Consider the following 12,000-nt stretch of genomic DNA (forward strand, 5'->3'; position numbering starts at 1 on the left):
CATTTATTGGGTCATATTTGTATTTTGGTCAGCTTAGAGGAGAAATCAACATCTTTCTAGTATTGAATGGAATCAGATAAGTCTATGAAGCCCAAATATTTGGTAACCCCTCATAAAATTTTGATTAAAGTTCAAGAACTTGTTAACAATTCAAGAATGGTGGAAGAGATAATTACTTCATGGACTGAGCTGGAAGTTGAACTTTCAAGTTGAAAATCAGCAACCTGGCTTTTAGCAGGTGGGCTCACAGCAGATGGGCTCACAGATGGGCTCAATGCAGGTGGGCTGGCAGCAGCAGGCTGGGCGGCAGCAGGACTGTCCACAGTAGGATGGGCGGCAGCAGGAGGCCTGGGCATAGTACAGCTGGCAGCAGGAGGGGGGTGTGCAGCTCACCACACAGCAGGGAGGCAGGCTGGTGCCCTCCACACGGCAGTCAGGGCGGCACCACCTGGTGCGGCTGCTCACAGCTCCGCTGCTACCCACCTGGCCGTAGCCAGTGCTGCCGCCAATGCTGCCACCAATGCCACAGCCGGTCTCACAGCCGCTGGTCTGGAGGCAGGTTGGCTGGCAGCAGCTGGTCTGGATGGAGATTGGTTGGCAGCAGCTGGTTTGGATGGAAGTTGGCTGGCAGCAGCTGGTCTGGCAGCAGGTTGGCTGGCTGCAGCTGGAGCCACAGGTCCCAGCAGTGGAACAGATGGGAAATCCACAGAAACTGGTGGAACAGCAAGCCATGGTGTCAGAGGTTAGGTTGAGAGGAGGGTTGTTAAGAGAAGTTTTGAGTTTTGATGGACACTCCCACAGTGGGCCTTTTATAAGCCTCGGCCAGCTGCTATTTGCATAATTCTTAATGTCCCTTCCTTGTTTGTTTTAAAACAACTTGTCTCTGAATGGTAATTGGCCTGTCCCTGAGTTATTTGTTCTTCTCTGAAAGCTTTGAAAGTTAGTTTTATTTGGTCTTCAATTAGAATTTTTCACCATGGTCAAGTAGTCATTAGCATTCACTGAGTACATAACCCATAATTCCACATATTTGTTAAAATATGCTCATTGCTCAAAGAATAATTGAGTGATGCTTCACCTTTAAAGGAAGTGTCAATATTACTCAGTGTTGATCCTTATAATTGAGCTCTTGGGTCTCATATGACAGTTTAATTCCCAGCCAAGTGGCCTCCAATCTTCATCTTGGCAGTGAAGTTAGTCAGAAAGAAAAAGATTCTGTCTTTAAGACTAGAAAATGTGGATGATTTACCACTGATAATATTTTTGGAGCATTTATTATATGCCCAAGTGGTTCTGAAACTGCATGTATCAGTTCATTCATTCTTCATAGCAATTCTATAGTGGAGGTACCGTTGCTATTCCCATCATCCAGGTGATAAAACCAAGTCACAGAGTAAGTAATTTGTCCAAGTTCACACTAAGAAGTGCTTAATCTGAAATTTGAATCCATAACCTTGGGCTTCCAGACTAAACTAATTTTTAAAAATATTTTGGCCATACCATGCAGCAAGTGGGATCTTAGTTCCCCAACCAGGGATAAAACCCATTCTTTCTGTAATGGAAGCACAGTCTTAAGCAGTGGACTGCCAGGGAGGTCCCCACACTAAAGTCTTTTTACCACTATAGTCAATTTGTTCTTTCCTAGCTAAGCCATTGTCCTAGGGAACATCAAAGAGTGAGTGACAAGATGTGACAGTCTGACCACTTTCTTAGGCATTTTTTAGGGTGAAGGGAAGAAAGAGAAACCGTAGGGTAAGTAGTAATGCTCTTCAGTAGAGACTTCTCTGGAGATTTTATTTTTTAACTATACAAAAGCACACTTCAAGGAAATAACAACTGCTAAAAAGTTAACTGACTTGATTTGTGACTTGAATCTTTGATTTTAGGATTTTCTATAGATTTCAATGTTCTTAACTGCATAAAATCATACTCTTAAAAATTTTTTTTAATTTAAATTTTGTATCAGAGTATAGTTGACTTACAATGTTGTATATCAGAGTATAGTTGACTTACTATATATATATATATATATATATAAAGATTCTTTTCCCATTTAGGTTATTATTGAGTATTGAGCAGAGTTCCCTGTGCTATACAGCAGGTCCTTGGTTTTTTTAAGTAAACCTTTTATTTTGTATTGGAGCATAGCCATTTAACAATGGTGTGATAGTTTCAGACGGACAGTAAAGGGACTCAACCATACATATACATGTATCCATTCTCCCACAAACTCCTTCCCATCCAGGCTTCTACAAAACATCGAGCAGTTCTCTGCGCTATACAGCAGGTCCTTGTTGGTTATTTTGTAATGTGTATATATGTTAATCCCAAACTCCTAATTTATACATCTCCCCCACCTTTCCCCTTTGGTAACCATAAGAAAAACCACACTCAATACATTAATCCTGGAGTATGTAGCATACTATAATGCATTAGAGCTTCAGTGTGTAGTTTATTTCAGATGTTAGAGAGTAATCCAGTTAGCTATAAAGTTTGTATAACTGTACAATTTGAATGAGGCAATTGATAAGGTAAAGATAAAGGTTTTGTTTAGGGACAGCGAAAGGTAATCTGGACTTATGAGGCTTAAACCAGAACAATAAATGTTTGTTGTGCCTCTCCAGGAATGACGGCTTTGAGTTTATGCCTTAACTCTTCCTTAGTCTGAATTAAGTATTTTCAAATCCCACATTGAATTTGATATATTTCTTTGTGACTATTTTGCTTTTTTTTCCTTGCTGCTGCTAACTGCTGCTGCTAAGTCGCTTCAGTTGTGTCCAACTCTGTGTGACCCCAGAGACGGCAGCCCACCAGGCTCCCCTGTCCCTGGGATTCTCTAAGCAAGAACACTGGAGTGGGTTGCCATTTCCTTCTCCAATGCACGAAAGTGAAAAGTGAAAGTGAAGTCACTCAGTTGTGTTGGACTCTTAGAGACCCCATGGACTGAAGCCTGCCAGGCTCCTCCGTCCATGGGATTTTCCAGGCAAAAGAGTACTGGAGTTTTCTCCTTAAGCAAATCTATATAACATAGACTCTTTGATTAGCTGTTTTTTTCACCTTGGATGTTTGTAATATGCTAATTGTAATAATTGTCATTATTATGATCTCACCAGCTATTTAACTCAGCAGAATCTTTGATACTAAAAGTATTTCTCTCCCCTTGCAAAAAGTTTAGATGTTTGAAGAGCTGAAATGCAGGGCGCTGGAGACAGTAGCATTGCATATCAGCCTTCCATTTCTGTACTTTTCTACTGTGGCACTATTTGCAACATCTCTCTCAGTGCAAAATTTAGCTCAATTTTCATGTTTCTGTCTTTAGTTACCTTTACAGAATTAAGAGTAAGATGTATTAGTCAGTGTTTACTAGAGAAACAAAAGTGGTTAGATAGATATAAATATGTAGAAAGGGATTTATTAGGCAATTTTGGGAGCTGAGAAGTCTTATGATCTGCTGTCTATAAGCTGAAGACCCAGGAAAGTCAGTATTATAATTTCAGTTCAAACTTGAAGGCCTGAGAACCAGGGGAGCCAATGGTATAAGTTCCAGTTCAAGTCCAAAGCCTGCAGAGTCAGGGCCCCATGCCCAAGGGCTGGAGAAGATGGGTGTGTGCAGGCAAGAGAGAGTACCCTTCTTGGTCTATTCAGGCCTTCAACAAATGGGACAGTGCCTACTGATATTGGTGATAGGCAATCTTTACTCAATCCATCAATTCAAATGCCAATCTCTTCAGAAATACCCACCATAGACATACCCAGAAATGTTTTATCAGCTATTTAGGGATTCCTTGGCTGTCAAAGTTGCTACATAAGATTAACCATTGCAAGATATGGCACTTAAATTTGAGAATTCTACTGTTCTGCTACAGAATGAAAACTAATCTGACCATTTCTTCACCCCCTCTAAATAAATCAAGAAAATAAAGTTTAATCAGAATCTTTCTTCCTACCACTTAAACCCATTTCTTCCTGATTAGTTTTCATAGAAATAGACTAAGAAGTTGTAATCATTTGTGATGCTTCCCTATGTAAATTTTCTATCCTGGGTACCCCTATCTGTAGTCTTCTTTGGGAAAAAAAATCCCAGGTCCTTGATCATTAACACTTTTTTATTGCTGTGCTTATCCTCTTTGGTTCTGATTACTTCACTGAAGCTATGGGGCCCAGACAATACCAGAATCATAAATGTGTGATCATTATGCATAAAATGTGTTTGTCTGTTATGCTTCAATGTTGGCCTTTGTTCACAGATATTAAAGTTTTGAGTTGTTATTCTTTAAGATGTTAGGGTTCCAGTTTTCTAGTTAAAGTTTAAGGGGTTCTTTCCAATTTCTTAAACTCAGTTTTTAAATTCAGTTGCATCTACCTTTCTTAGACTCCTCAGACGTAAGACATGGTTGAAGTACCAGCCAAATGAACAGTCAGTCCTGCCTGGGATTCTGGGTTTCTAGCCTCCCATTCCAGTGACCAAGACTAGATAACACATAAACTTCAAGGACCTTGTCTCATCCCCAACTTGTGGCTCAGCCAGTAAAGAATCTGCTTGCAATGTGGTAGACCTGGGTTTGACCCCTGTGTTGAGAAAATCCCCTGGAGAACAGAATGGCTACCGAAGCCAGTATTCTTCCCTGGAGAATTCCATGGACAGAGGAGCATGATGGACTATAGTCCATGATGTCACAAAGAGTAGGACAAGACCAAGTGACTAACACACACAAACAAGACCCTTCTCTTCTCTCCTCAGTGCCAACGAGCTCTTTTTTGTGCTTTGAAGCTGAAAGTGAAAGTGAAGTCGCTCAGTCGTATCCGACTCTTTGCGATCCCATGGATTGTAGCCTGTCATGCTCCTCCGTCCATGGGATTTTCCAGGCAAGAGTGCTGGAATGGATTGCCATTTCTTTCTCCAGGGGATCTTCCCGACCCAGAAATCTAGCCCGGGTCTCCTGCATCACAGGCAGACGCTTTACCATCTGAGCCACCAGGGAAGCTGAGGTCCTTCTAAATGAAAGGTGAATCCAACCTAAATCTTACCAACCTGATGGGAGACAAGAGAGTGGTATTTGAGTGGGTAGAGTGATGACCACATTTTGGAGCCACTGTGTCTGAGTGTGTAGGTTGTGTCCAGATGAAGGACTTTGCCTACTCAGAGGAAGTAGATACTTTACACAGAACTGTGTCTCAACAACATGTGTATTCCTCATTGTGTCTACCTCAAGGTGGTGCCTTTTTCTAATTCTTGAAATATGCACTAATGGAGACCCCATCTCTTTGATTAATTGAGGTGAAATTCACATAATATACAATGAAATGTTTTAAAGTGTACAAATGAGTGGTATTTAGTGCATTCATAATGTTGTGTAACCACCACATCTCTCTCCAGTTTCAAAACTTCTTCATCCCCCAGAAGAACATCTAATAACCCTTAGGTAAACATTCCTAAAATTTGGTGCTGGGGAAGACTCTTGAGAGTTCCATGGACTACAAGGATATCAAACCAGTCAATCCTAAAGGAAATCAACCCTGAATATTCATTGGAAGGACAGATGCTGAAGCTGAAGCCCCAATACTTTGGCCACCTGATGCAAAGAACTGACTCATTAGAAAAGACCCTGATGCTGGGAAAGATTGAGGGCAAGAGGAGAAGTGGGCAACAGAGGATGAAATGTTGGATGGCATCACTGACTCAATGGACGTGAATTTGAACAAGCTCAGGAAGATAGTGAAGGACAGAGAAGCCTAGCCTGCTTCAGTTTATGGGTCACAAAGAGTCAGACACGACTTAGTGACTGAACAACAACAGCAACAAATCATTCCCATTCTCCTCTGCCTCCAGCTATTGACTCACCACTTTGATTTTATGACCAAAGAATTCATCCTTTAGCACAGAAGTTCCATTAAGTGTCTTTTATTTCATCTTTGCTTCATTCTGGAACGCTCCTTGGAGGTTAGCATGAGGATGGTGGATACCAACTTCGTGTTCATATAAACCCAGCCCTGCAATGGACATTTATTTTCTGCTTCACAATACAGGAGGGAATTGTGTAGGTATTATAAAACACATCAGTTGTAATTCCCTTTCCTCACTTTCCAAAGAATATTTTGAGGAGTACTAGAATTAACTGATAACAGGATGTTCAGAGTCAGTCAGTTCAGTCGCCCAGTTGTGTCCAACTCTTTTCGACCCCATGGATGGCAGCACACCAGGCTTTCCTGTCCATAATCAACTCCTGGAGCTTGCCTAAACTCATGTCTATCAAGTCGGTGATTCCATCCAACCATCTCATCCTCTGTTATCCCCTTCTTCTCCTGCCTTCAATCCTTCCCTGCATCAGGGTCTTTTCCAGTGAGTCAGTTCTTCGCATCAGGTGGCCAAAGTATTGGAACTTCAGCTTCAACAGTTGGTAGTAAATGACTCAAGGATTCTCCGGGAACCACAGAGTGATGGTTATAGAGATTCCTTTATTATAGGACATCTCAGTCCTTTTAATTTTCTAAGGTGCTGTATATACCTTCCATATGTTGATAACACATGCAACACTATTTGACCATTGAATATTTTTTCCCCTTTGGGCATCTGAAGGGACTAATTATCAATGTGTCACTTATTTAGGAAATGATCTAATATCCTATGCCAGTAAGGGACATTGCAAGAAATAAAATTCAATTGTATCATTCTCCAGGTTAGAAACAGGGCCCTGGACTTGTTCAAGAGCTCATGGATTGTGGGTTACAAAGTGGGGACTAGGGTTCAGGATGCCTTACACCTTGTGCTGTGCTGTGCTTAGTTGCTCTGTCACGTCCAACTCTTTGCAACCCCGTGGACTCTAGCCCACCAGGCTCCTGTGTCCATGGGGATTCTCCAGGCAAGAATACTGGAGTGGTTGCCATGCCCTCCTCCAGGGGATCTTCCCAACCCAGGGATCAAACCCAGGTCTTTCACAATGCAGGCAGATTTTTTATTGTCAGAGCCACCACAAAAGCTTAATAATACTGGAGAGGATAACCTGTCCCTTCTCCAGGGGATCCTCCTGACCCAGGAATCAGACCCAGGGGTCTTCTGCATTGCAAGCAGATTCTATACCAGCTGAGCTACCAGGGAAGCCCACACCTTATGCTAATAACTGTCTTTCCAATTATGTATTGCTTTTATATCCTTGATGATTTAAAGAATTGTCCACAGAATCATATATGAATGAACTGAATATTTTTGGTGACACCTCAAGAAGCCAAATGACATAAAATTGGTATTCTGGGATACCTAACCCATTAATTGGCATACTTGAGGACTTCAGGGAATAGTGTCTAAATACTGATGTATTCTTTTAATCATATATTTTGACTGTAGATAGACAAGGAAAACCACCTTTTAAAGGCCACTGCTAAAAGCACAATAATAAAGAAAAACCACAGCACTACACTACATTTATTGACATTTTGAGAAATCCCAGTACCCCAATATCAATAACAGATACCAAAGAAAAGAAAGCTCCAACAATGACTTCATCACTGAAGAATGAAAAATTTTATTAAATCCAAAGGCCGATGAGTCGTTGAAACATTTCAGAAGATATTTATAGTAAAGTATTACACATTTCTTTTCACACTGTAGGACTTCTGTTCATATCCAGATCTATGAAATATTTTTGGTTTTTTATTATAAATCAATTTCCATGTTAGGAAAATTATGTAGCCTTTGACATGAGGTGGTAGACTGGGTTATGGGTGCTAGTGGTTAGAAGTTTGTTGGGACTCTACACTGGCTAACTTTGAAGTGCCATTGTCTTAGGATTTCCATCAGAAGGTTTTTAACAGGTGGGTTGGCAGCAGGTGGGCTCACAGATGGGCTCAATGCAGGTGGGCTGGCAGCAGCAGGCTGGGCGGCAGCAGGACTGTCCACAGTAGGATGGGCGGCAGCAGGAGGCCTGGGCATAGTACAGCTGGCAGCAGGAGGGGGATGTGCAGCTCACCACACAGCAGGGAGGCAGGCTGGTGCCCTCCACACGGCAGTCAGGGCGGCACCACCTGGTGCGGCTGCTCACAGCTCCGCTGCTACCTACCTGGCCGTAGCCAATGCTGCCACCAATGCCACAGCCGGTCTCACAGCCACTGGTCTGGAGGCAGGTTGGCTGGCAGCAGCTGGTCTGACTGCAGGTTGATTGGCAGCAGCTGGAGCCACAGGTCCCAGCAGTGGAACAGATGGGAAAGCCACAGAAGCTAGTAGAACAGCAGGCCATGGTGTCAGGGGTTAGGCTGAGAGCTGGGATGCTTGGAGAAGTTTCTGAGTTTGGTCTGCTTGTTCCACTCAGGCCTTTTATAGAGTTTTGCCACTTCCTGTTTTTGTGATGGACAGCATTTTTATCTTATTACTCTTTCAAACAATCTTTTCCAGGGCCCTCTGATTGTTGAAATAATGAGTTATTTTAAATATATCTCCAAAATGGATTTTCCTTATTGCTCAGCTAATACTCACCAAACGTGTTTGTCTTTGGTAAAAATACTGATGTTTTGTTTTCAAATAATGCTGTAATTTCTCTTCAAGTCTCAGCCTTTGTTTTATGCTTATGATTACATCACTGTCACTCATAAGACAATGTGACTATGGGATCATATTTTCCAAACCTTCAGTCTCCAGAATAAAATTATTAACCATTGATTGTCCTGTGTCTAAGCCTTCCTACTTTTTTTAGGTAATTGAAATTATAGTTTCTACAAGCAGTCACATAGAAACTGATAAACTCCACATTCATAGGAATTCATAGATCTTTCCAGAAACTGGATCTCTCCAATTTCTATGATCTCTCTTGAACTTCACACATTCAGACTTGATGAAACACTTATCACTGAGGAGAGTATGAAATCTCCATCCCAATTTACTGTATTTTGTTGTTAATATTAATAACACAAATTTAAAAGAAGGACTAAAATTCATACCCACTAATTAGGAAAAAAAGTCACAAAAATTTTATGTGTAACTGACATTTCTCTCTGAAGGATAAGAATCACTTCTCTATGGATTATCTGAGCAGTATTTATTTCTCAAAAGTGGGATTCATTTTCAATTTATGTCATTTTTTATGTAACTACAACTTGTTTCCTATGAAAGGATGGTATTAGACCAAAGAGCATGAGGATTGAATTTAGGAAAGAGAACCAATAAAATAAGAAGCAGAAGCTAGGGAACACTTTTTTTGGATCACAGTCTTATAAGGCAGATTAGAGTTGGACACTACTTAATGACTGAACAACTACAACGAAGGGAATGGATGATCAAGTGTCATTCAGTAGATACAAGTGCAAAGAGATCAAGATAAATTTCAGCAAAACAAAGGTCAAAACAATTCTTGGTGGTTTCCAAAAGTACGAGATTTTCCATTAGAATTTTGGAGTTATACAGGAGAAAATGAAAAAAGTGGTGGTCAAAAGCATACGTTATTGCTACTTGTGGTAGGTTTGTTCTTGCCTTCCAACCCTGAGTAGAAGCACATAGTTAGCTTTTATGAGGTGGAGGTTTGGTTTGTACAGCGATAGAATTACAGTAAAGAGTGATTCATGGCAGCGTCAATAAAGATGTCCTCATCATGGTAACCATGACTGCAGGTGTGATGTTAAAGGATGGTTAGGGGAATCACTGAATGTTAGAGATCAAAAACTTAATATATCATTTTGTCCAACCATTTAATTTTATAGGTTTGGAAACTGACATCATTCTTTTTATAAATAGCACGTGTTTATTGAATACTATTATGCCTGGGGCACTGAAGGATTATGTAGAAGGGAAGACCCAATCTGCTGCCTCATATCTTATTCTAGTGCACAAATTGGCATAGTACCAATAAGCCAGAGTTGAACATAGGAACAGGATGTTCCTATGGAGATGCAGACCAGAGAACAGACTTGTGGACCCAGTGGGCAAAGGAGAGGTTTGGACAAATAGAGAGAGTAGCATTGAAACATATATATTACCATATGTAAAACAGATAGCCAGTGGGAATATGCTGTATGTCACAGGGAGCTCAAACTTGGTGCTCTGGGACTGTCTAGAGAGGAGGGATGGGGTGGGAAGTGAGAAGGAGGTTAAAGAGGGAGAGGACATACATGGGCCTATGGCTGATTCATGTTGATGTATGGCAGAAACCAACACAATATTGCAAAGAAATTATCCTCCAATTAAAAATAAATAAATCTGAAAAAAGATTGATGTTGTGAAACAGAAAAAAAGAAGGAAACATTCAGCCTCAAGGTTCTAAATTGAAATATTAATGTTGTGGTGTGAACTATTTCTAATTTCCTCTCAGCATCAGTTGATATTAGAATGCTATGGAGTTTAGGATTGACTGCACTTTGGAGAGGCTGAGAGCTTGCTCCATTCACACAGCCAGTACACAGCCAGAAGAGATGGGTATAAAACTTCTATTCCTCATTCCTAGATCAGTTCATTTTATTTTAAACTGTGTTGCTTTCCAGGATCAATTAAAGTTAGTAAAACTCACTGTCTTCTCTGTTTTCTTCTAACATTTCTGTGTGGTTTTAAACACACAGCAAGTAAGTATACATATTTAAAAATCGTTTTAAGCATCTTCTGACCAGAAGAGTTTCCCATAGATCTGCAATTTCTAAGTATTTTATTCCTAGTTGTTTCTTGTTTCCTAAATTCAGATTGGTTCATTCTCCACCTGGGTTTCTATGTCTGCCATATTCTTTGTGTCTTTTTTATTCCATGGTAATATCTCAGTTAACTCTTACTGTGTATCACTTAGACCATGGCAGTGGTCTCTTGATTGCTTCTGTATAGTCATTATTATGTCTAGCCTTTGGCCCTTTGTTTTTATAAACATCTACCACAGAAATCATCCTTATGCCCACCTCCTGCCATCCATTCCCCTGCCCTAAGGCTTTCAACAGTTCTTTGTGTTTGTTGAATAAATGGCATATTCCTTTGGCTAGTTCTAAAAGCACACCAACTTTCTAAAATGAGTTTCCATTATTACTTTACCTATATCCCACTCTAATCATCTCTGAACAACTTCTCTATACCTTTGTCAATACTGTTTGCATTATTGAAAATGCCATCTTCCCTGAGATCTGGACACCTAAATCTTAACTCATATGAAATGTTAGCTTCTTTTTCAATCTTTCTTGTTCTCCCCAATCGATAGCAACTTCTCTGTTGACAGTGTGTTGTACATTTTCATATTCTAATCATTGGTTAATTACTGTGAGTTTGTTTCATCTCCTGGAAATTCCTTGAATAGGGTGACATTAACCCAACTTTAATACAGTCTATGGTTTGCAGACAGTAGGCAATCAGTCTATTTTTGTTATGCTTACATTTAATGCAAAAAATAGAATGAACAAGTAAAACCAAAGTTGAGTTTGCTGGGCCAAAAAAGAGAAGTTTATTAGAAAACCAAAATGCTGCAAGACTTAAGATCTAAGAACGGGAGAAGGAAGTTGTTACTATTACTTGAGAACAGCCCAAGCCTTAATAGATGAGCCTGCATCTCCAGTTCCTAGTTGATGTGAGGTCTTAAGGGCTCAGGGCAAGAGGTTTGTTAGGTAGAGAAATGGGGGCAGAACTTTTTCAGACGGCTGGTTGCTTGCTCTGCGCAGGCAGTGCACTGCTCAGCAGGTGCGGCAGGTGGTGCGGCAGGGGGCGGGCCGGCAGCAGGTGGGCCGGCAGCACGGGGACTGCACAGAGATGGGCTGGCAGCACGTGGTGGCCCAGCAGCAGGGGCGGCAGACCACGGCCTGGCAGGACGTGGGGCAGCAGGTGATGGGGCGGCAGCAGCCCTCCTGCAGGCTGCAGGGGTCGCAGCAGACCGGGCGGCGGCAGGGCTCGCAGATGGGGCGCGTGCAGCGGGGCACGCAGGTCACGGGGCGGCTCACGGTGGTCTGGCAGGACACTGGGCGGCAGCAGCAGGGGTCGCGGTAGCAGCAGGGCTGGAGGCAGCCTCTACCACAGCTGAAGGAGGAGAAGGTGGGGCCGCAGCAGGAGACGGTCAT

At 41.6% G+C, this 12,000-nt stretch overlaps 3 protein-coding genes across 3 annotated transcripts; all 3 read right to left on the reverse strand.

Moving 5' to 3' along the window:
- Positions 1 to 231: 231 nt before the first annotated feature.
- On the reverse strand, positions 232 to 732 carry LOC106700522 (keratin, high-sulfur matrix protein, B2B). Its single transcript, XM_014479375.2, has one exon. The coding sequence runs from the start codon at positions 730 to 732 to the stop codon at positions 232 to 234; it is 501 nt and encodes a 166-aa protein (XP_014334861.2).
- A 7,070-nt stretch (positions 733 to 7,802) lies between these two features.
- On the reverse strand, positions 7,803 to 8,231 carry LOC138992014 (keratin, high-sulfur matrix protein, B2C). The gene has a single exon (XM_070388821.1). The coding sequence runs from the start codon at positions 8,229 to 8,231 to the stop codon at positions 7,803 to 7,805; it is 429 nt and encodes a 142-aa protein (XP_070244922.1).
- Positions 8,232 to 11,619: 3,388 nt separating this feature from the next.
- Positions 11,620 to 12,000, reverse strand: LOC102285444 (keratin, high-sulfur matrix protein, IIIA3-like). The gene has a single exon (XM_014479376.2). It carries the CDS (start codon positions 11,998 to 12,000, stop codon positions 11,620 to 11,622), a length of 381 nt encoding a protein of 126 aa, XP_014334862.2.

This window comes from Bos mutus, chromosome 19, assembly GCF_027580195.1.
Source record: "Bos mutus isolate GX-2022 chromosome 19, NWIPB_WYAK_1.1, whole genome shotgun sequence".
Lineage (NCBI taxonomy): Eukaryota > Metazoa > Chordata > Mammalia > Artiodactyla > Bovidae > Bos > Bos mutus.

Coding starts and splice junctions, on each gene's coding strand:
- LOC106700522 (XM_014479375.2), bottom strand. CDS start 732: ATGGCTTGCTGTTCCACCAGTTTCTGTGGATTTCCCATCTGTTCCACT.
- LOC138992014 (XM_070388821.1), bottom strand. CDS start 8,231: ATGGCCTGCTGTTCTACTAGCTTCTGTGGCTTTCCCATCTGTTCCACT.
- LOC102285444 (XM_014479376.2), bottom strand. CDS start 12,000: ATGACCGTCTCCTGCTGCGGCCCCACCTTCTCCTCCTTCAGCTGTGGT.